This window comes from Cololabis saira, chromosome 4, assembly GCF_033807715.1.
Source record: "Cololabis saira isolate AMF1-May2022 chromosome 4, fColSai1.1, whole genome shotgun sequence".
In the NCBI taxonomy this organism is placed as follows: domain Eukaryota; kingdom Metazoa; phylum Chordata; class Actinopteri; order Beloniformes; family Belonidae; genus Cololabis; species Cololabis saira.
The window spans coordinates 337,213-362,590 of NC_084590.1; the positions used below are offsets into that span (position 1 = coordinate 337,213).

A 25,378-nucleotide genomic window follows, 5' to 3' on the forward strand; every position below is an offset into this window, starting at 1 on the left:
TCATAGTTTGTTCCTGAAAGATTAGCTCTGGTGTCGCAACAACAAAAATGTAGGGTTTAGTCATCATTTTCTGGTGCTAAAATGATTGTGCATCCCTTACTTCGTGTCATTCCTGCATCAAGACACCTGGGTGTATGTTCTGACCCACTTGCATGCAACTGATTCATTACTGAAAGTCTATATGCATTCAGTTTCAGTCTGGATAGTCACCTCCCTAAATGCAGAACACGCAGTATTGAGGTGGAGGAGAGAAAAGAGACCTCTAATCTGACCGCGCAATGATTGACAGCACTGGACATCTGACCAATCAGGGGGGTGCGCGACTACTACTACTACTACTACTACCACTACTACCTGAACTGCCCCTCATTAGATAGGAATCTCTGTCTGCAGTCTCCGTCTAGATTGGAGAATTTTTGTTTTTCCAGCAGCCCTGATTAATATTTATATACTGCGTGACAGTTAAACTTAACTGTCTCGCTCAGAATTGTAAGTTATAGAATTCATTGGCAAAAAAATTTGAAAATGTATACCGCTGCTGCTTCCACCTGCCTGCTGTGCTGCTGACGTCCCCGACCCCCAGTCTGGCCCTCGGCAGGAGGGCCCCCCCTTATGAGCCAGGTCCAGGTCCAGGTTTCTACCCCCTTATGATCCAGGTCCTGGTCCAGGTCCAGGTTTCTTCCTCCTAAAGGGGAGTTTTTCTTGCCACTGTTTGGCTTAAGGTTTTTCTCCCACTAGGGGAGTTTTTACCTGCCATTGTTTATGTAATAATTGCTCAGGGGTTTATGTTCATGTTCTGGATCTCTGGAAAGCATCTAGAGACATCTCTTGTATTAGACGCTATATAATAGTCCAGTCAATCTAACTCAAAAAAGGGCCCAACCCAGGAGAAATTGCAATAGTAATGTTTCATAGTTGTTATTGGTCCAAATACCCTCCTGCATCATATATTAAAAGTATACCTTCACAGATTTAGTGGAACATGCTTTTTTTTCAATGTCAAAAGCAACATTTCAACATGTTAAAGTGACCTGGTCTGGGTAAAATTCTGTTAATATAGAAGGGTCTTTGTACACCTATTTGACATGTGTAGTGTATTTTCCTAAGTTTTTGGGGTCTATCTCTCCAATAATACTAATACTAATATAATAATTTTCAGACCCTGCTCTAATATCATATACCTCATATACCCTTTTGGATATTACTAGCCCAACACCTAATTTTTTTTTTTTTACAAAATTTACACTCAAAGTTTGTGCTAGACTGCTCCAATGGTTGTATCTGCATCTAAAATAGGTGTATCTGCATCTAAGATTGTTCCTGAGAGATATGTTTAGTCTTTACCATGACCCCCCACTGACCCCCATCAGTGGCACAAGACCCGCGGGCAGGGTGCGTGTGTGTGAATCTGGCAGAGACTGTCGTTGGGGGCTGACCTCCTGTAAGTCAGACATTTCTTTACTTCTACCACTCAGTACTATAAAACATATTTATAATCATCACCAGTTTTCATTTTTCCAGCTTAGCTTACTCTTTATGTTAGCTAGCTGTTCATATTCAGAAGTACAGATGTACGAAAGAAGTGCTGCAGTAGCACGGAAACCTGAGGTCCATGGATTCACACCAGGACACTTCATGCAATATGTTGCAGACATGTTGACCATAATATCAGAACAATTGATGGCCATGGAACATTCCATGGCATGGGAATTATTGCATGCATCACCCCCAAAATTGAACGAGCTTCAGTCATTCCACGTATCAAGGTGACAGCAAAAGACCTAGCAGATGTTGGACGCATTAACATTGTTCAATATGTACAGAAGTCTGGGGGTCTTAAAGACCTTACCTACAGTGAAATTGAAGAGCACTCTGAAGACAATAGAGAGACAGCTGCTGATACACACTGGAAGCTGTCCTTGCTGCTTGGCAAATGCTCGAGGCCTGGATGGTCTGGAATGATGAAAATGCTCAACACCGGAGATCATCCTGGTCAGTCATCAGTCATCTTCCTACCCATGATTGACATGGATCCAGGAGATCTGACTTGCATTCATTCCGCTCTCCAGTTCATTCATGATCACGCAACTCGTTACCAGGTCACTCCAATTCTAACTTTTGATCAACCACTGTGGTGGAAAGCGATGACAATTATTGAAAGTGAAGCACCTGGCAGACCACTGAAATCTATTGTTCTCCGACTTGGTAGATTCCATGTGCTCATGAGTTTCCTTGGCACAATTGGTCATTTGATGTCAGGCTCTGGATTGGAAGAAATCCTTGAATGCACCAAATACTGTGCCCAAAATGCTTGAAGGAAAATCAATTGCCAGGGCCATAAGAGGTCATTTCCTGGTTGATGGGGCACTGAACACCCTTCTGGCAGTCAAAACCTTTCAAGTAAACCTGCCCGCCCTGGCAAGCTACGCTGTTGGCTTGAAGGATGTGTCAGAGTTGACTGAAGATGGTACTATTGCGGATGAAAGTGAAAAAACACAAAATGTGACAACTCCAGATGAACCAGTTTCTGATCAGTCTGATGTAGGATCCACAGGCCATTCTAAAGATTTAAGTATGAGCTCTGCGGGTATCCACCTGCCCTCTTTGAGACAAAAACAGTGCTTCTCCCAGCGAACAAACCCCAAAATCGCAAAAGCAATATGGAACGCTGTGCCGCATGATGATGTACCAGAAAGAGACATCCTGTATGTCTTATGTCATGCTGAGTGCCAGGTTGTGTCTAATTGTTTGTTTATTGTTTTGGAATTGTGTTAACCATTTTATTTGCATGTTTTTGTTTTGTTAGTTACTGTTTGAAATGTAACCTTTTCTGTGTTTTGAGTTGACATGCAATTACCTTTTGTTTGAGTTGATTAGACACAGCTGAACACAATCAACTGAATCCTGACAGACAGCTGCAGTGGCCAATAAACCACTGCAGGCTGGCCCCCCTAGACCAATGGTGAACGAGGGGAGGGTTTCCTTCCCCTTATATATTCAAGGCAGACATTCAAGCTGGGAGATTGAACGGACGGACAGAGGCCCATGAGGGACGAGAGTTGATGAACAAGAGTGGATGGACTGACGTACAGAGGCCCATGGGGGCCCAGGTGGTTGGGGAGCCCCGGCGGACTCGGACCGGAGATCCCTGTTGGCGTGGGCCAACAGGGAGGGGGCACTGAGAGGGCACTGGAGGACAGTGAGCCCAGAAAGACTGAGACTGTTCATCTTTAACCTTTTTTAACCTTTTATGGATTGGCCATTTTAGAAACAGTTCTATTTTTAGTGACTCCCCCACCCCTGATTTTATAACTGTCTTGGAGCAATAAATGTCTGTTGCTGCACTCCTGTTTTTTTGTTGTGGGTTACTAAGCGCTGCTCACCCTCGAAAGTATTTAATTGGGGACTTGAACCACCCCTGTGACACTTAGATGGAGGGGCCCTCCTCCACCGAATACCCTGGGAGATAGGAAAGACATACGGGGCAATAGTAGATACTTACATCGTTTACATTCAAAAACATTATGGACAATCAGTGGTGATCGTGTTTGAGTACAGCAGCCAGCCTTCTACGAAAGATGGTGCTCACAGAAGGAGGAATCCAAAGACTGGCCGGAAGGTTTCATTCACATCAACTATGTCACTGAGTTTGAAAAAGGAGGAATTTCTGTCAAACAATGACAACAAACAATGTTTCATAAACCTGTTGGGGGAAGGACTAAAACTTGCAGGGTTTGATGTTCACAATGCTCATAGAGATGCAGATGTGCTTATAGTTCAAACAACAGGGACAGCAGCATTGAAACAAAGAACTGTCCTTGTGGGAGATGACACTGACCTCCTCATTCTTCTGCTACACTTCTATCAGCAAGGAGAGCTGTACTTCATGTCTGAACCCAGGAAGTTGCCTTCGCCAAGACGCAGGTTTTTGAACATTGGGCATGCGAGAGATGTGTTTGGTGAGGATGTTAGCAACATCTTATTTGCACATGTCATGCTTGGCTGTGATACAACATCCAGAGTGTTTGGAGTTGGGAAAGGGGTATCTTTGCGTCTGAGTCAAGAAAACGACTCATTCAGAGTACAGGCCAGCATTTTTCAAAAACAATTTGCTACCAAAGACGAAATTGCTGATGCAGGGGAAAGGGCAATGATGCTAATATACAAAGGTGGAGAGACAGATTCTCTTAATGACCTCAGGCTGAAACGTTTCTACGCTAAGGTGACTGACAGCAAAACAGCTGTCCACCCTCGCAACTTGCCACCAACATCTTCTTCTGCCAGGTTTCACAGCTTCAGAGTGTACCATCAAGTCCAGGAATGGATGGGAAACTCACTACCACCGGAGGAATGGGGCTGGAAGATCCAAGATTCATTCCTCATTCCTGTCCATTCAGACCAGAACCCTGCTCCTCAATCGTTGTTGGAGCTTGTGTGCTGTAATTGCAAGTCAGGTTGTGGCACTATGCATTGCAAATGCCGTCGTCAAGGACTTGATTGCTCCCTAGCCTGTTCAGAGTGCAGAGGTGTGTGCGCGAATATGTCAGCACAACATTTGGATGAGGACATAGAGTAAATATTACATGTAGGCCTACAGTCAAGCTTGGTCTCATTTGGTTTCAGTCTGTGCTGATATGTATCGTAGTTTTTATGGAAAAATATTTTACTGAGACAAATTTGGATGGTGCAGAAGATTCAATGATAATAAACCGTTTATGACCTAATTTGATTGACTTTATTTGGATTCAAAAAAGGTAATTTTAGCTTAAGGGTAGCCACAAAGGGCACATATACATTCAGAACAGGTCATTTTTGATGGTTGTATGTGAAAAAACACCATAGAAAACCAATGTGTAGACATAAATTATTTGAAAATAGCATATTCAGAAGTAGAGATGTATCATTTTTTTGTATTACGCTATGGCATGAAGGGCCCAAATTTCAACCCCTGAATTTACCTTGATCCACTAAGTATATAATGGTATACTTTTAATATAATATTTGGATGTCCCTAAGGATCACATAAAACCTTGAATGATTACTATTGCAATTTTCCCTGGGTCGAACCACAGATTGACTGGACTATAAATAAAATTGAGTTGAATTGAATTGAAAACTAAGGTGCATATAATTGTGCATTGTGTTCCAGTAGTTTATATTTTATTCTGAAACAACATGAATTTGCATTATTAAAAAGTAATGTGTTTTTTTTCCTTGGTGTCAGATTATCTATTATATAAGGTTGATTAGTTTGTTGAATTTTTGCCTAGGGCCCCAAGAGACTCTAGAACTGTCTCTGCATTTCAGAATCCTTTTGTGATCATTCACACTTCTTAATTAACCTGTGTGTGGCTGTGCTTTTATTGTTAAGAGATTGTTGCTGTAATGGTGGATTGCATGACTTAATTATGATATTGTGCAATATGAAAGCGTATAAATACTAATACACAGAAAGCAAAGAAAAACTGAATTGCTTTTAATATACTGCATAATCACAACTAATGTTAAAGGCCAGATAATTTAATTGAATACATGACAAGACGCCTTTGAGAAAGAGATTATTCATTTGCCAGTCAATTTTAAATATGTCCAAAATTGCTTATTATTCATAACACCTATAGAAGGTGAACAAAACGTATAAATTCCAACAATACTAAAAAAAAAAAGATTACATAATGTTGCTTTGTAAACTACCCTCACCTTTGCCCTAATGCTTCAACATTTAGTACCAGCAGACCCACATAAACAAGAATATTTTATCTATAGGAAAGACAGATGTCTCAGCTTGCCCCTTTCACAACACTAAAAGAACCTGCAGTTGTATTCAAATGTAGAGCATAAATATGCACAATTGCTTAACAATACCGAGCTCTTATTAAGAGCAAATTCTTTATTAGGATTTAAGGGTTGTATTTTTGATTATGCCTTAGAAACAGTTGTGGTTCCAGCCAAGTCCTGTGAGCATATTCTGAGCTGGCTGCAGTCCAAGTCGCCAGTTTCAGAGAGACCTGAGGAGTTGGACGGATAAAAAAGGAATGATCTACTCGGATGAAAAACAAATAAATAGTTAATCTCATTAAACAATAATTTATACTCACTGAGGCACTTCCATTACTCATCAACTGACATCCCTTTAATTTCATCGTTCTTCCTCATCTATAACATGGAAAAAGAGATAAGTGAGACCCATGTAGAGATACAGTGTTCTGCTGGGGGAGTGAAATGGAGATCAAAGTGTTGGCACCATGACTAAATATTTACTTAATAATGTGCATATTTCTCAAACCCACAGCGATTGCTACATTTTTTAAATAAATTTGTCATTGTTCAAAAGGGCTTCATGTATGCCAGTGAAAAAACGCATTGTCTCTCATACTTGCAAGTAGCTTAGCTTAGCTTGCAAGTCCAGAAGGGTTTCTTTCATAATGTCAAATCTGTGACACAGGCAAGCTGGGTAGTTAGGGAGTTGACAGATTGTTGCAATATTTAGTTGTTTGTTAAAATGTTGGCTTGTTAGCTGAATTCCTTGTTCACATGTCGTTCCTGGAATTCCGTGTGCAACATTTCATCGAGCAAATCTGACGCTTGCGTATTTATAATTTCAATGCAGGAACTACTGTTTTAACAAGATGCCTATATTTTTTGCGAAATGGTTAAGATTAAGGAAAAATATCAACCCATGAAGAACATATTGCTGCTGATGGAATGCAACGAAAAATCTGAACAAAGGTCATCACTGCTTCCATCCACAGTAGTGATACAGAAGTAGTCGTTAGTCACCTCATCCAGCTCTTTCTTGGTCTCCTCCTCCATACGCCGTATGTCATCCATTGTGAGATCAATCCAGTCGTCGATACAGCAGAACAGCTGTCTGTGAAAGTGGGTGAACAAACGCTTCTCCACCTGGACACACCGGGGTGTGAGAGAGTGAAGTCAATGCACACATTCCTTGCTTTGTGCAGACATTCATATTTTTAACCAATCATATAAACCATAAGTAAATCACGTGTTATCCAAAAATACAAAACAAGAAAACATGTTTATATTTTACCTTTTGAATAAGGTTTTCCATCTTACTCTGTAGTCCCAGCCACTTGAATTCCACAGTGACTAGCTTATAGGCACACATGTGTGGACAGTTAGGGTTGTTGGCGAGTTCTTCCTGCAGAAACACAGGTGTACAGAGAAAATAAAAATGCAAAACTGAAAAAAAATGAAAAAAACCTTTGTGCTCTCAAATTCAATCTTTTTGTTCCTCCTTCATAAGGGAGTCATGAAAAAGAGCAAGTGGATGGGTAGTACCTTCCAGTTGGGTCCCAGAGGCCCTCTACCCGTCTTCTCTGACTTAAAGATGGCTGGATCCTGATCGGGTTTGTAGTCCTATAGAATTAAAAGAAAAATATCATTGTCTTTTTTTTTTCAAAAGTTGGGAGAAAAAGAGTTAGTAAAATGTTTCTTGCATGCTTTGGTAAAAGTACCACAAAAGCACCCTTTTTAATCATGTCTTTACAGCATAATTTATAGTAACAAGCTTTAGATGGTGGAGAAGGATGTGAAGCTGCTTGGAGATAAACACGGGGAAGCTGGATGATTCTAGTCTGATCTGCATCTGTGATTTAATAGTACCGTGGACATCTTGACCTCTCAGGGGACGACACAGAGGCATCCCAGAGTACACAACAGGGTTGTGTATATGGTAAATGGCTTACACTTATATAGCACTTTCCACATTTACCCACACACACACACACACCGGCTACAACGGCGCTGGCCTGACAACCGGGAGCAACTGGGGATTCAGTGTCTTGCCCAAGGACACTTTGGTAGAGACAGGAGCAACTAGGGCAGCACACTGTATCCTGTTTTCTGTGTAATCTGCAGCAGGTTATATTAAACAGTCAACATTCAATGATGGTCAACAACATGAACATTATTTTGTAACAAAATCCCAGTTCAGTCAACCACTCGATCACTCATCCATAGACAGTGTGCTAGACGGGTGCTGGAACCAGTAGATCGGGGGAGTGGTAGTCTAGTGGCTACAGAGCAGGGCGTAGGTCTGGAGGACCAGGTTCAAGCCCCAGAATGGCAACCAAGGGTGCTTTTCCACTAGTACCTACTCAGCGCGGCTCGGCTCGTCACGCCTCGTCCCGGCTCCACCCGCTTTGTCCTCGTTTGTTTTTCCACATCTAGGTGAGAAGTGGGGGGTTGGGGTGAGAAGTTGGGGGGTTGGGGTGAAGCTGCTGTGACGTACTCGATTACGCAACCCCTTTGTTCATGTCGGCGCTGATCAGAAATCAGCTGGAGCCGCAAGCGGCTGAGAGTAAAACAGCCTGTCTACATCCCTTTTTTAATTCTCTCGTCAGCCACCAGGTTTATGAACATCTGCACCTCAGAGTTGGATCACCAAACAGACGTTGTATAATAAAATCGCTGCGAGTCGCTCTCGTGCTGACTCCCGACGTCAGATCCAGCACGCTCAGAACCTCGGCAGCCTCGGTACAGAAAAAGTATCTGTTTGGCTCGTAGTTGAAAAGCACAAGACGGGGGCGTGGCGAGTAGAAGCGCTGAGTAGGTACTAGTGGAAAAGCGCCACAAGATAAACCACCTTGGGCCCTAACCCTAATTACCGGTACTCCCCTCAGATGTAAGTCGCTTTGGAGAAAAGCATCTACCAAATGACAGTGGCCGGGTTTCCCAGATCAGTTAAGTAGTTCTTAACAGCGAAAGACTTCTTTCCAACCTTCTTAAGGAGCCTGTGAAAGAAAATCGCGTTTCCCAGAGTCGCTCTTAGCTTAAGTATCTCTTTCATTAAGAAGGAAATGAAAGATGCTGCTGACCCAGTCTTTACAACCATCTTAGTGAACAAAGACTCACAGATCCAGCCGCGTCAGGCAAATCAATATTACACCAAGCAATGAGATATTAAAACAATGCACCCCGCACAAGTTTTGATCTATTTTATACTTTAGATTTATATTGTTTAGCATTTATTGGTGACAGCAAAGGGGAAAAAAAAAGAAAAATAAGGAATAACAAGTGTGTTCCTGTATATGCTTTATGCATTACGCACAAATAAAACGATCATCATGAATATCATTTATTTGATGATTTGGCTGCTATACAGCATGTTCTCGCTGCAAATCAACCGCGTCACCGTGCGCGAAGCAGAACTGTTTATGAACGCATTCGTGCGTCAGCACTTCAGTCCTCTGGATGTGCTGTCGGACCGGGCTGTCAAGGCAGCCGGGACACCGATCCTCCTGCGCCGCGCCCGAGCGCATCTATGTGATGACAGGGAAGCAGCAGCTGATCAACGGGATCCTTTGATGAATCGTTCATTACAGTCTCAAATATAATCAATGGTGTCGGTTTATATTAAAGAATCTTTTTGCCCAGAAGAAAAAAGAGCGAAGACAACGACCCATAACTATTTTCTTCTCTTGAAAAAACCCACCTGCACCGCGGGGTTTAGGATAAAAAGACGCTACAGAGTCGGGATGCAGCAGCATCAGAAGAGCAGGAATACGTGCGTGGCGGGGATGATCTCTGCAATCTGAAGCCCTCTATAATTGTAAAAAGAATTTCACTTATCACGGGTTCTTTTTGGAACATAACCCCTGCGAAAAACCAGGGATTGCTGTAATTCCACGTTGCGATTTGCGAAACTCGCCTTCTCTTGGCTCATGTTTTTGAACGCACACACACGCCCACCACGTTTACTCCCGGTTTCTGCGTGTGGGGAAAAAAAGCCTCACTGTAGCCAGAAATAACGGAGTAACGCACCGTTTGGATGAAAAAGGGTCATTGAATTATATTTATCATCTTAATTTTTCATTATAACGCACAGGCAGCAGGGAATTAGTGCGTTAGGTAGCAGTGCTGCGTGTGAAAATGCGCTGATAGTGATCGGTGATCGATTTGCCTGGCATCGATTGATTTGGTTTCAGAACCGGACAGCTGCTCCAAAGAGCTTCTGAAAGAGCGAAACTAAAGAACGGTGTTAAGAAGTCATCTGGGAAACACCCATATCTTAGGGTTCTCTCTTAGTTCAAACCTTCTTTGAACCTCTCTTAAATCCTTAAGAGAGGTTGGATCTGGGAAACCCGGCCAGTATCAGTATTAGAGAGTTCCCTCCCAATACGGTTTTAGAAAAAAGAGCACAACCTGTATGGCAATACTTGAGCTAATAGAACAAATTCATGACTGCATTGAAGAGGGAAAATGTGGGGTTGGTATTTTCTTGGACCTATCAAAAGCTTTTGATACCATTGACTTTGATATATTGCTGGATAAATGACATCACTATGGTATCAGAGGTTTGGCACTTGCATGGTTCAGAAGTTATTTATATGAGCGGGAACAGAATGTCCATGTAAATGATCATAACTCTACCTGGAAGCCTATAATCTTTGGGGTCCCCTAGGGTTCCATTTTGGGGCCACTCCTATTCATCCTATATATAAATGATTTTGTAAATTCTTCCAAAATATTTTATAAAATAATTTTTGCTGACGATACTAATTTGTTTACATCACACAGAAACCCACTTATTCTACAAGATATAGTAAACTCTGAGTTAACCAAAGTGGACTCTTGGTTCAAATGTAACAAACTGTCATTAAATGTCAGCAAAAACAAATGTTATTTTATTCAAATCAAACAAAAAGTTTGTCCACACTGGTTATTTATTTAAAATAAATTCCTGGGGGTCCATATTGATGACTCTCTCAATTTTAAATGTCATATTGACCATCTTGTAAACAAACTGTCCAAGTATGTTCGCTTGTTCTCCAAGATCAGACCCTTCCTTCCTCTGTCTGCCCTTCTTACGTTGTACTAAACTCTCTGTGAACCTCATCTCAACTACTGTCATGTGATATGGTGCAACACCTTCACAAGCCATCTTAAAAAACTAGTATCTTTGCAAAAGAAAGTCATACGGGCCCTGTCTTGGTTAGAGATTTGAGTTACTAAGACTGGCTGAGCTAAACAATTATCATAATGCTTGTCTTATGTTTCAAATGGTCAACAGGCCCAACCCTAGACATAGCAGTCTTGTGCCAATCTCCAGTCCTCAGCACACATACCAGTACACACCAGTACACGGCCCGAGAAGGTACTAGTACACATACCAAACAAGAATCAAACCACTCATATTAGGGAAATGTGGCCGACATGTGAGTGCCAGTATGAGTGTTGTTTGCAGGGGCCGCAGGTTTGGAATAGGATTGATGATGGTGTTGCCTTCTATCTCCAAGTTTAAATCACAACTAAAAAATGATCTTTTACTAACCTGTATATAATATAAAAATGCTTCTTCATGGACTGCTGGGATGTATGTGTATGACTGTATGTGTATGTAATGTTAAGTATGTATGTTAAGTGTTTTGGTGTACTTTGTATGCATTTATCCATCACCATCTCTTTACAGATGGTAACTGCTTATTCCATTGACTGTACCACTACCCTTATATGAACTATGACCCCCACCCTTATATGAACTATGGGCCCCCACCCTTATATGAACTATGGGCCCCACCCTTATATGAACTATGGGCCCCACCCTTATATGAACTATGGACCCCCACCGTTATATGAACTATGGGCCCCACCCTTATATGAACTATGGACCCCCACCCTTATATGAACTATGGGCCCCCACCCTTATATGAACTATGGACCCCCACCCTTATATGAACTATGGGCCCCACCCTTATATGAACTATGGGCCCCCACCCTTATATGAACTATGATCCCACCATTATATGAACTATGGACCCCCACCCTTATATGAACTATGGGCCCCACCCTTATATTCAATTTTATTTTTCAATTTTATTTATATAGCGTCTAATACAACAGAGTTGTCTCTAGACGCTTTACAGAGACCCATACCCAGAACATGACCCCCGAGCAGTTATTACATAAACAATGGCAGGTAAAAACTCCCCTAGTGGGAGAAAAACCTTAAGCCAAACAGTGGCAAGGAAAAACTCCCCTTTAGGAGGGAAGAAACCTTGAGCAGGACCAGGCTCATAAGGGGGGACCCTCCTGCCGAGGGCCAGACTGGTGGGTCAGGGACGGCAACAGCACAGCAGGCAGGTGGAAGCAGCAACGGGATGACCAGGGGTGGGGACCGCAGGCCGGCACGCAGCTCCCGAAGCTCCGGCCCAATCAGCAAGTCCCAGGTTGGGGTGCAGGGTCGGGGAAAGACTTGTGCTCCGTAATGCAAGCTACAAGCCACCCACGACCACCTGCAGGACAAAAGAGAGAAAAGGGAGGAGAAGGGGGGGCCAGCAACGAGATGACCAGGGGTGGGGACCGCAGGCCAGCACGCAGCTCCCGAAGCTCCGGCCCAATCAGCAAGTCCCAGGTTGGGGTGCAGGGTCAGGGAAAGACTTGTGCTCCGTAATGCAAGCTACAAGCCACCCACGACCACCTGCAGGACAAAAGAGAGAAAAGGGAGGAGAAGGGGGGGCCAGCAACGGGATGACCAGGGGTGGGGACCGCAGGCCAGCATGCAGCTCCCGAAGCTCCGGCCCAATCAGCAAGTCCCAGTTTGGGGTGCAGGGTCAGGGAAAGACTTGTGCTCCGTAATGCAAGCTACAAGCCACCCACGACCACCTGCAGGTTCCGGTGTCAGGCAAAGGATGCTGCAACATGGACAAAAGAGAGAAAAGGGAGGAGAAGGGGGGGCCAGCACAAGAAACTACAGGAGCGACTCTGACACACTAAAGTTTACACTACCTAGAGATTTACCAACACCAGCTAGAGGTTTACTAAACACTAACTATAGGCTTTACTAAACAGAAATGTTTTAAGTTTAGTTTTAAAGGTGGAGGTGGTGTCAGCCTCCTTAACCCAGATTGGAAGTTGGTTCCATAGTAGTGGTGCCTGATAGCAGAACGCCCGCCCTCCAAATCTACATTTAGATACTCTAGGAACTACGAGTAAACCTGCACTCTGAGAACAGAGAGCTCTGACAGGAACATAAGGCACTATCAGGTCTTGCGAATAATGCGGAGCTAAGCCGTTTTGGGCTTTATACGCAAGTAATAAAATTTTAAATTGGATTCTGAATTTTACGGGTAACCAATGGAGCGACGCTAACACTGGAGAGACGTGGTCTCTCCTGCTAATTCCTGTCAGTACTCGTGCTGCTGCATTTTGGATCAGCTGGAGCCTATTCAGCAAATTACTTGGACATCCTGCTAACAACACATTACAGTAATCTAGTCTAGAAGATACAAACGCATGAACTAGTTTTTCTGCATCACTCTGCGAGAGGATTTTCCTAATCTTTGCAATATTACGGAGATGGAAAAAGGCTATTTTACAAACCTGATCGACATATGGTTTAAACGACAAATCCTGATCGAAAATAACACCAAGGTTTCTCACAGTTGCACTGGAAGCCATCGCAACACCATCTAATCCCTTCCTAAGATGCTCTGGACCAAGAATGATAACCTCTGTTTTATCTGAATTTAGAAGCAGGAAATTTCTGGACATCCAGTCCTTGATGTCCCTAAGACATGCCTGAAGTTTAACTAACGGTTCTGTTTCATCCGGCTTCATAGACAAGTAGAGCTGCGTATCATCAGCATAACAATGAAAGTGTATGCCGTGATTCTGGATTATACTTCCCAACGGCTGCATGTATAAACTGAACAAGATTGGCCCTAGCACTGAACCCTGCGGAACACCATAACAGACCCTTGACTGTTCTGAAGAAACCTCATGTACATGAACAAACTGGAACCTGTCAGATAGATATGATTTAAACCAACATAGAGCTGTCCCTTTAATCCCAACGACATGCTCTAACCTGTGCAGTAAAATGCCATGATCTATAGTGTCAAAAGCAGCACTGAGGTCCAGTAGAACCAGTATGGACACTAATCCCTTATCTGAGGCCATAAGGAGGTCATTCGTGACTCGAACCAGTGCTGTCTCTGTGCTATGATGCATTCTGAACCCTGACTGAAAGACTTCAAACAGATCATTTCTATACAAATAGTCACATAACTGGCTTGAAACTGCCTTTTCCAGAATTTTAGACACAAATGGAAGGTTGGAAATTGGTCTATAATTAGCTAAGGTGTCTGGGTCAAGAGAAGGTTTTGTAAGTAAAGGTTTAATTACTGCGACTTTGAAAACCTGTGGTACATATCCTAAACTTAGGGATAGGTTAATTTGGTCCAGTATTGTCGTACCAATAAGAGAAAAAATATGTTTGAATAGTCGAGTCGGGATGGGGTCTAACATACATGTGGTTGACTTAGCTCTATTGACGAGTGAGGTCAGCTCAGGGAGGTCTATAGGATCAAAACAGTCTAGAGGCAAGTCAGAGCCTAGGGAAGTCGCTAAAGCTGAAGAAACGCCCACAACCGGCTGGTTGATTTCTTCTCTAATTCTCGCGATTTTACTGTTGAAGAAGCTCATAAAGTCCTCACTACTGAGAGCTGCAGGAATGCACGGCTCAACAGAGTTGTGACTCTTTGTCAGCCTGGCTACAGTGCTGAACAGAAAACGTGATATATGAACTATGGGCGCCCACCCTTATATGAACTATGGGCCCCACCCTTATATGAACTATGGGCCCCACCCTTATATGAACTATGGGCCCCACCCTTATATGAACTATGGGCCCCCACCCTTATATGAACTATGGGCCCCACCCTTATATGAACTATGGGCCCCCACCCTTATATGAACTATGGGCCCCCACCCTTATATGAACTATGGGCCCCACCCTTATATGAACTATGACCCCCACCCTTATATGAACTATGGACCCCCACCCTTATATGAACTATGGGCCCCCACCCTTATATGAACTATGATCCCACCCTTATATGAACTATGGGCCCCACCCTTATATGAACTATAGACCCCACCCTTATATGAACTATGGGCCCCACCCTTATATGAACTATGGGCCCCCACCCTTATATGAACTATGACCCCCACCCTTATATGAACTATGGGCCCCACCCTTATATGAACTATAGACCCCACCCTTATATGAACTATGGGCCCCACCCTTATATGAATTATGGGCCCCACCCTTATATGAACTATGACCCCCACCCTTATATGAACTATGGGCCCCCACCCTTATATGAACTATGATCCCACCCTTATATGAACTATGGGCCCCACCCTTATATGAACTATAGACCCCACCCTTATATGAACTATGGGCCCCACCCTTATATGAACTATGGGCCCCACCCTTATATGAACTATGACCCCCACCCTTATATGAACTATGGGCCCCCACCCTTATATGAACTATGACCCCTACCCTTATATGAACTATGGGCCCCCACCCTTATATGAACTATGGGCCCCCACCCTTATATGAACTATGGGCCCCCACCCTTATATGAACTTTGGGCCCCCACCCTTATATGAACTATGGGCCCCCACCCTTATATGAACTATGGGCCCCACCCTTATATGAACTATGGGCCCCCACCCTTATATGAACTATGGGCCCCACCCTTATATGAACTATGGGCCCCACCCTTATATGAACTATGGGCCCCACCCTTATATGAACTATGGGCCCCCACCCTTATATGAACTATGGGCCCCCACCCTTATATGAACTATGATCCCACCCTTATATGAACTATGGGCCCCACCCTTATATGAACTATGGGCCCCACCTAGAAGCTTTCCTATCTTCCTTGGGGGACCCATTCACTCTACCCACTTAATTCAATTGTATTATTGTAGTAATTATTATTATTATTATTATTATTATTATTATGGTATTGTGAATAAATTCAATTCAATCATTAGTATTATATCCAGTCATGTGCCGTTCAGAACAATAAATAAATAAATGAATGAATAAAATGAAATAGAAATGTTGACCTTGGTACCAGAGATTGTTTCTATAGTACGAATGCTTTTCTCTTACCTTTGCACTGATGCAGCTTTTGTCAGCAATGTCAATATCAATGACCTCAGCTGTTTCCCATGTGCTTTTGTCAAGTCCATGCACCTGCATACAGGGGTTCAAATAAAATAAATCCATTTTTAAGTCAGACAAGTATTTGCAAGTAATTGCAACAGCAATTAAACAGTCAGCATTTAATCATGGATGATACTAAGTAATGTAAACAAAGCAGAATGCAATGACTTACAAATCATTTAGGCTAAAGATTCTGGATTAGGAAATGTAAAAATATGATGTAATGAAAAGGGCAGACTACTTGCATATTCATTTTATGCATGCACCCAGCTTAGGTCCTCATTAGTATCAGTAATACACATTCTTTCCAGGTTTCTTTTGTAAATTGCTCTTACAGCAGTAGATTGTACAGTTCCTAATAGTTAGTATTATTCTACTAAGAAGCCAGGCTGATTATATTTCTAGTTCATTTACTGCCCTCCACATCTGCAGATGTTTCCAGAGTGAGATGCTTCCGTTTGATCTAATCGAGTCATTTATAGTAGTACTAAAATGACGTGTGTGTGATGTCATTGGCCAGATGATATTGGATAAAAAATATATTGGATTAAAAAAAATGAAGAAAAATGAAAAATAAAAGAAATCAATAACCATTTAATCCATATTTAATTATTTTGCCAGCAAATTTTACATTATTCTATTAGTTATGAGGGTGTGTCACTTTCAGTTTAAAGACAATATTCACCATCAGGCAATCACCAGTGTCTTGATAAAATTCTTGACAAATTTCTGTAGTTCATCCGTGTCATCAAAATATCCAGGTCTTGGTTGAGCATTGGACAAGTCAAACTGAGAACTGACATTGCTATTTCAAAAAGGAAAAGTAAATCTGACTAGTATGGAACTTAAATAAGCTGATCAACATAGTGTAGGCACTACTTCATATTTAAGACCCAGTTTATTATCCAGTTTTAAACTAAATTCCACTCTAAAAGCACTTATTACCCTTCATCAGTCTTAATCTCTGACGGCAGTTAAACAGGAAAATGTCTCCAACTACAAAAAGCTGAGCTATCAGCATGTCCAGTTCTTCACTTTTATCTGCTACTATAGCGGTAATCCTTTTGCTACAATAATATGGTTAGTACTTTTGGAAAACATCATGACTTACATTGTCCTGGTCTCCTGTATCAGGCCTGTGCCATGTCTCAATCTTAATCATGAACTTGTCCTTCATGTAAGTGTTCTGTAATGACAACATTCAGATGGCAGGTCAACAGTCATATCAGATTTTTCCATATGCACTTATTCAATATGAACTGGGAATTCTGTTAGTTTTTTCTTTTTCATTTGATGAGACTGTAAACAATGCAGAGTACAAAGGCATGCTGACTTGTTTCAAAGGGTCAGTTTAACGTGCCATAAATGCCATCCAGAACTATGTTTAAACATTAAGTAGAGCTGTATTATAAAACCATCCTTTTTTCTCACTGAGGGGTATCTCTGCTAATTTACATTTAATTGTAAACTTTTCAAAATAGCCAACAAGAGCAACAAAAAGAGTCCAGTGACCAAGTGGGATGTAAATATTGAGTTGAGGATAACCATCTCCTTAAATGACGTATGACAAAACATACTGTATGGCTCTGGACTAAAAAAGTGCCTTGAAGTGGAAACCTGGGTGTGTTTCAGAGCACAACAGCTAATATTCAGAGTACAGCACCACCAAAGAGCTATTTACTTCTGTCATGGTGCAAGGAGGTCATTGTTCTTACATGATTCATGCTACTTTTGTGCTGAGAGGATTTGCAGTAAGGTCTAATCTTTTCACAGTTGAATTCATGCAGAATAAAGACATCTCCCCAGTGGAGCATTAAGAGAATAATTTGCTAAAGTGGTTTTGTGTGAACAATTAACAGTGAGGAGTTTTAATTCAGTGCTTGTGGGCCATGTCTCTCCCATCTTGGGAGAATTGAGATCAAGGCCTGTGGGCTGAACTTAGTACAAATAGGTTCATTTTATATATCTTAAGTGACTAGAGTACGAGACCACCTTTAAGCTAAAAACGTGCTCTAGTAGTCTAGTCTGCAGTCCACAGCCATTTTGGGAATTAGATACTTACGCATTAATTATGTCAAATAACACGCTCTACTAATCATTTCCAGATCCAAATACCAAATGATAGCTTGATGCATAATTAGATTTCACAAACCCCAAGCCTCTATATTCCTTAATAATGTATTGTATGTATGATTACAGAAGGAGTTACAAACAAAAGATATTTGTTTTAAATGACCTTTCTCTCTTCCACCAGAATCGGGCCAATCATGCGTCAGGCTCTGGTGGTAAAGGTGGTAAATGGGTCTATACATTTTTATTTCTCTCATATCCACACACATATCTATTTATATATATATATATATATATATATATATATATATATATATATATATATATATATATATATATATATATATACATTTTTTTTGTTCATCATCTTTTGATCTGACACAATAATGTAATTAATTCAAAGTAAAACACCTCAAGTTGAGGGCTTTTCTCAGCAATTTTTAGGTAAGATAAAAAAAGCGATTAATTCATTACAGATCTTAATTAATGAATCGCTTGACAGCACTAATACATACATACATACATTTTTTTTTTTTTTTCAGTTACTTAATTCTACCTATGGAATTGAATTAAAAACAGACTAAGAATAAAAGTTTTTAACACAAACATGTGGACACTGAAAATGTAAGCACACTTACTGTAAGGACTGGATCAGAAGAGCGGCGGGATGGGAAATATGATGTATCAGAAAGAAAAGGATAAAGAAAACTTTAGATAATTACAGATTTCAAGCATCAATAATTCATTTGTGAAATTCAACAGTGTAAAAGGTGCCTCTAGCATTCCTCCGTACTCAGAAATGGGAGCAGGAAACAGTGAATGGTGAGGCTGCAACTAAAAACTACTTATATAGTTGATTCATCAAGTACTGAAAGCATTGATCAACTGATTTGATTATGAATTGCGCATTAAGTTAAACCATTTTATTATATTATTATTATAATAAAATTATTATTATTATTATTATACTAGGTTTTAAAATTAGCCTAAGATTGTTTAAGGCATGTGCCCCCTAACAAGAAAAATAGAAAATGTTTTTGTTTAGTTTTTTCAGGCACAAATATGGGATTTATGGAAGTTGTGTGATCAACAAACTTTGATGTTCATAAGACTGTAAATAATAAACAGTTAGTTCAAGTTAAAATCCCTTTATGACTGTGCTGTTGTCGTCATCAACATTTGGCTTACTTCTAATAACCAGAACCCCTAGACCATTTAAGATGCCGTATTTTCTGGACTATAAGCCGCTACTTTTTTCATGGTTTTCAACCATGCAGCTTATACAAAGGTATAGCTATTCTGTGGATTTTTCTTCCACCACTAGGGGGCGCTCTAACCGGAATTAGAATCAAGACTAAGACAAAATAAATGCAAAGAAGAATACGCCACTTCTTCTTTAGCAGATAGAAGTAGGTAGAAGCAGATTTCAAACAGATAAATAGATAAATAAATACTGGTTATTTTCTCTTGGTTCTGTCCCGTTTTAATCAGCAAAGTTGCTGCCGTGTTAAAAGACACTGTTAGGAAAGGATCTGTTTAGGTACAAACATGTACATCATTTACAGTTCAAAATCCTTCTGGACATGTAGTAAATATCTAATCTAACAACAGAAATATCTGCGGCTTGCATATCTTTTTTTTTTTTTTAAATAGAGCAGATGCGGCTTGTATATCTTTTTTTAAATATTTTTTTAAAAAATAGAGCGGATGCGGCTTATAGTCCAGAAAATATGGTATTTAGAAAATTCAAAAACTAGCGGACATGAAGTTATTAGGTGTGAGATAAGGATGCAGGGATAGGGATTTGCTGCGGCGACTCCTAATGGGAACAGTCTTTCCAGCGCCCACACCTACCATCACACACAAGAATGAGCAGCACGTCCCGCACGTTTACAGTCTATCATCACACATTTGTAACATTACCTTCTCACTACCATCACTCCTAAATGGTTTCCTTAAAGTAGAAAACAAAAGTTTTCTGATGGTGTACCGTATGATGCACTAGGCATTATGGTACATGTACACTGAGCGACCACTTTGAGCACCTTTTGAGTAGTCAGTGTTATGGAGCAGTTTCTATTATATCTGGGCCTTAGTCTTCTCTGCTCTCTGTGTGGCTCACAGTGGGGTTCTGCCCTGATGCCATCACAAACACATGCGTGGTTCGCAGATGAAACACTTCTACCAGCAGACAGAGTGCATCAGAAAATATGTGGTGTCAACCACCTGACACGGAGACTAAAATATCCATCCATCGTCCGCCGCTTTATCCGTTCCCGGGTCGCGGGGGCAGCAGCCTCAGCAGAGATGCCCAGACTTCCTTCACCCCAGACACTTCCTCCAGCTCCTCCGGGGGGAGTCCGAGGCGTTCCCAGGCCAGCCGAGAGACATAGTCTCTCCAGCGTGTCCTGGGTCTGCCCCGGGGTCTCCTCCCGGTGGGACATGCCTGGAACACCTCCCTAGGGAGGCGTCCAGGAGGCATCCGGTACAGATGCCCAAGCCACCTCAGCTGACTCCTCTCAATGTGAAGGAGCAGCGGCTCGACTCCGAGCTCCTCCCGGGTGACCTAACTCCTCACCCTATCTCTAAGGGAGCGTCCAGCCACCCTGCGGAGGAAACTCATCTGGGCCGCTTGTATCCGCGATCTTGTCCTTTCGGTCACTACCCAAAGTTCATGACCATAGGTGAGGGTAGGTGGGTAGATTGGTAAATCGAGAGCTTCGCCTTTCGACTCAGCTCCCTCTTCACCACGACGGTCGGGTACATCGACCGCATAATGCGGACGCTGCACCGATCCATCTGTCAATCTCCCGCTCCATCGTTCCCTCACTCGTGAACAAGATCCTGAGATACTTGAACTCCTCCACCTGGGGCAGGACTTCCCCACCCACCCGGAGAAGGCACGCCACCCTTTCCCGGTGGAGAACCATGACCTCGGTCTTGGAGGTGCTGATTCTCATCCCTGCCGCGTCGCACTCGGCCGCAAACCGCCCCAGCACATGCTGAAGGTCCCGGTCCGATGAAGCACACAGGACAACATCATCTGCAAAAAGCAGAGATGAAATCCTGTGGTTCCCAAACCGGAACCCCTGCGGCCCCTGGCTGCGCCTAGAAATCCTGTCCATAAAAATTATGAACAGGACCGGTGACAAAGGGCAGCCCTGCCGGAGTCCAACATGCACCGGGAACAAGTCTGACTTACTGCCGGCAATGCAAACCAGACTCCTACTCCGATCATACAGAGACCGGACAGCCCTTAATAGAGGGCCCCGGACTCCATACTCACCGAGCACCCCCCACAGAATGGCACGAGGGACACGGTCAAATGCCTTCTCCAGATCCACAAAGCACATGTAGACTGGTTGGGCAAATTCCCATGAACCCTCGAGCACCCTGCGGAGGGTATAGAGCTGGTCCAGTGTTCCGCAACCGGGACGAAAACCGCATTGTTCCTCCTGAATCCGAGGTTCAACTATCGGCCGTAATCTCCTCTCCAGTACCCTGGAGTAGACTTTCCCGGGGAGGCTGAGAAGTGTGATCCCCCTGTAGTTGGAACACACTCTCCGGTCCCCCTTTTTAAAGGGGACCTATTACGAAAAACAAGTTTTTTCTTGTTTTAACATATATAAAGTGGTCTCCCCTCACCCTGCCAACTCAGAAAAGATGATACCCCATGAAAATCTGCAAGGTCTGCTCTCCCCCGCCCAATGAATCCCCCAGTGTCATGTGGTTTCTGTGAGCCGTTTGGATTTGTGCATTTTCTTTACGTCACCAAAATGCAAACCACGCCCTTGGTCTCCTCCGCTGCTGAAACCACGCCCACTACCAGCTCTGTCCGCAGGCTCGAGCGGTCCTTCCTTCAGCCAGTCGGACGCGGCGCAGCGGCGGAGCGGATCCGGGTTAAATCATCCAGGTTCCCGGGTGGTTTGGGAACTGGGTCCTCGGGGGTCTGTCCCAGGCTGGACCAGCTTCACCCTCCGAGATTTTCAGGCAAATCTGTCGGTTTGATCACCGGTAACGGGCGATGCGCCGCAGATGCGCCGCGGATGCGCCGCGGATGCGCCGCGGATGCGCCGCGGATGCGCAGCGGAGCGGATGCGCTCCGGAGCCGATCTGTGCGCCCGCCGTGGGGTTGCGGCGCCCGTCGTGCAGCATCCGCCGGGCAGATCCGGCTGAAATTCCGCTGGTCGGTCCCCGGGAGTCCCTGCTACCAGTCCAGGCCGGTTCCTGCGGTCCCGGCCCGGTCGGAACCAGTCAGATTCCCCCGTTAAAGCCGCAGTGATGCGCGCTGCTCCAGCAGCGCTGCTCCCGGGCGCCCGGCGTGGCTCCGGGGCCAGCGTTTAGCATCCGCCGGGTAGATCCGGCTTAAATAGTGCATAAATGTTATTTATATACAACTCATATTTTATTTTTTTAACAATAAAGTTTCCATTTGTGAAAATTCAGTGTTGTGATAATTTACAGGCTCGGGCTGCTCTGGCGGAGCAACGTTATGCTCCTCCCCTGCTACACGTCATTCAGGGAGCCAATCAGCACCTCATTATCATACCCCCCCCTTCCCTAAAAATGAGGCGCAGAAAAAGAGGTTAGAAGCGTTAAAACTAGTGACAGGGCCCACAGGCTGGATTTATGATTTATGTAGAAAAAACAAGCTTTAGATTGTTTTTAAGACATTTTAAGGCCTGTTTAAAATATACATTAAATGCCATAATAGGTCACCTTTAAACAGAGGGACCACCACCCCGGTTTGCCACTCCAGCGGTACTGTCCCCTTCCTCCATGCGATGTCGCAAAGGCGTGTCAACCAAGACAGCCCTACGACATCCAGAGACTTGAGGTACTCAGGGCGAATCTCATCCACCCCCGGTGCCCTGCCACTGAGGAGCTTACGAACTACCTCAGTGACCTCGGCTTGGGTGATGGATGAGCACGCCCCAGAGTCCCCACTCTCTGCTTCCTCAGTGGAAGGCATGTCAGTCGGGTTGAGGAGATCCTCGAAGTATTCCTTCCACCGTCCAACGTTGTCCCCAGTCGAGGTCAACAGCTCCCCACCCGCACCATAAACGGTGCCGGCAGAGTACTGCTTCCCCCTTCTGAGGCGCCGAACGGTCCTCCAGAATTTCCTCGAGGCCGACCGAAAGTCTTCCTCCATGGCCTCCCCGAACTCCTCCCAGACCCGGGTTTTTGCCTCCAGGACCGCCCGAGCAGCGGCTCGCTTGGCCTGCCGGTACCCATCTACTGCGTCAGGAGTCCCACCGGCCAACATAGCCCGGTAGGACTCCTTCTTCAGTCTGACGGCATCCTGTACTTCCGGTGTCCACCACCGGGTTCTAGGATTGCCGCCACGACAGCACCGGAGACCTTGCGACCACAACTTCGAGCCGCCGCGTCGACAATGGAGGCAGAGAACATGGTCCACTCGGACTCAATGTCCCCCGCCTCCCCCGGGATCTGAGAGAAGCTCTCCCGGAGGTGGGAGTTGAAGATGTCCCTGACAGAGGGCTCGGCCAGACGTTCCCAACAGACCCTCACAATCCGTTTGGGTCTGCCCGGTCTGTCCAACCTCCTCCTCCGCCAGCGCATCCAACTCACCACCAGGTGGTGATCAGTTGACAGCTCAGCCCCTCTCTTCACCCGAGTGTCCAAGACATGCAGCCGAAGGTCAGATGAAACGACAACAAAGTCGATCATTGACCATTGGCCTAGGGTGTCCTGGTGCCACGTGCACTGATGGACACCCTTATGCCTGAACATGGTGTTCGTTATGGACAAACTGTGACTAGCACAGAAGTCCAACAACACCGCTCAGGTTCAGATTGGGGAGGCCGTTCCTCCCAATCACGCCTCTCCAGGTATCACTGTCATTGCCCACGTGAGCGTTGAAGTCCCCCAGTAGAACAATGGAGTCCCCAGTTGGAGCACTATCAAGTACCCCTCCCAGGGACTCCAAGAAGGCCGGGTACTCCGCACTGCTGTTCGGCCCGTAGGCACAAACAACAGTGAGAGACCTTTCCCCGACCCGAAGGCGCAGGGAAGCGACCCTCTCGTTCACCGGGGTGAACTCCAACACATGGCGGCTGAGCTGGGGGGCTATAACCAAGCCCACACCAGCCCGCCGCCTCTCACCCTGGGCAACTCCAGAGTAGTGGAGGGTCCAGCCCCCTTCAAGGAGCTGGGTTCCAGAGCCCAAGCTATGTGCGGAGGTGAGCCCGACTATCTCTAGCCGGTATCTCTCAACCTCACGCACAAGCTCCGGCTCCTTCCCCCCCAGCGAGGTGACATTCCATGTCCCCACTGTGAGGGTTTTAGTCCAGGGATTGGGTCGTCGAGGCACCCCGCCACGACTGCTACCCAGATCACAAGGCACTGCCCTGCCATGGTCCTTCCTGCGGGTGGTGGGCCTACGGGACGGCGGACCCCCGTCGCCGTTTCGGGCTGAGCCCGGCCGGGTCCCACGGGCAAAGATCCGGCCACCAGGCGCTCGCCAGCGAGCCCCAACCCCAGGCCTGGCTCCAGGGCGGGGCTCCGGTAACGCCGATCCGGGCGACGTAGCGGTCCTCTGATGTCTCCTCTTCATGACAGGCTTTGTCATGACTAAAATATCTGCACTTTAAAACTTTTTTTAAAGCTCTTATATTGACTTATTTCATTAAAAGAAACATGAAGACACTTATTCCTTTAAGTGTCCTAAGTTCCAGATACACATCATGAAACAGAGGTATGATGTGACCACCTTAATGATTCAATTTCAATTTTCACTTTTATTTATATTTATATATATTAAGATACAAGTTTAGCTTTCCAGAGACCCAGAACATGACCTTGAGCAATTATTTAAAAAAACAATGGCAGATAAAAACTTCCCGAGTGGGAGAAAAACCTTAAACCAAACAGTGGCAAGAAAAACTCCCCTTTAGGAGGAAGAAACCTGGACCAGGACCTGGATCATAAGGAGAAACCTGGACCAGGACCTGGATCATAAGGAGAAACCTGGACCAGGACCTGGATCATAAGGGGGTAGAAACCTGGACCAGGACCTGGATCAGAAGGGGGTAGAAACCTGGACCAGGACCTGGATCACAAGGGGGATAGAAACCTGGACCAGGACCTGGATCATAAGGAGAAACCTGGACCAGGATCTGGATCATAAGGAGAAACCTGGACCAGGACCTGGATCATAAGTGGGTTGAAACCTGGACCAGGACCTGGATCATAAGGGGGTTGAAACCTGGACCAGGACCATAAGGGGGGTAGAAACCTGGACCAGGATCATAAGGGGGTTGAAACCTGGACCAGGACCTGGATCATAAGGGGGTT

The 25,378-nt window shown here is 44.3% G+C and overlaps 1 protein-coding gene across 1 annotated transcript in view; it reads right to left on the reverse strand.

Annotated features, from left to right (window-relative positions):
• Positions 1 to 5,455: 5,455 nt before the first annotated feature.
• Positions 5,456 to 25,378, reverse strand: part of LOC133441392 (phosphatidylinositol transfer protein alpha isoform-like) — a 31,905-nt gene continuing 11,982 nt past the window's right edge. Inside the window, exons 5-12 of the mRNA XM_061718629.1 lie at positions 18,700 to 18,707; positions 17,103 to 17,177; positions 15,938 to 16,021; positions 7,303 to 7,380; positions 7,052 to 7,162; positions 6,781 to 6,903; positions 6,099 to 6,156; positions 5,456 to 6,008 (exon numbers count right to left, since the gene is read on the reverse strand). Of these exons, the coding sequence (XP_061574613.1) occupies positions 6,112 to 6,156; positions 6,781 to 6,903; positions 7,052 to 7,162; positions 7,303 to 7,380; positions 15,938 to 16,021; positions 17,103 to 17,177; positions 18,700 to 18,707 (524 nt within the window). The 3' untranslated portion in view covers positions 5,456 to 6,008; positions 6,099 to 6,111. The remainder of the gene's footprint in view (positions 6,009 to 6,098; positions 6,157 to 6,780; positions 6,904 to 7,051; positions 7,163 to 7,302; positions 7,381 to 15,937; positions 16,022 to 17,102; positions 17,178 to 18,699; positions 18,708 to 25,378) is intronic.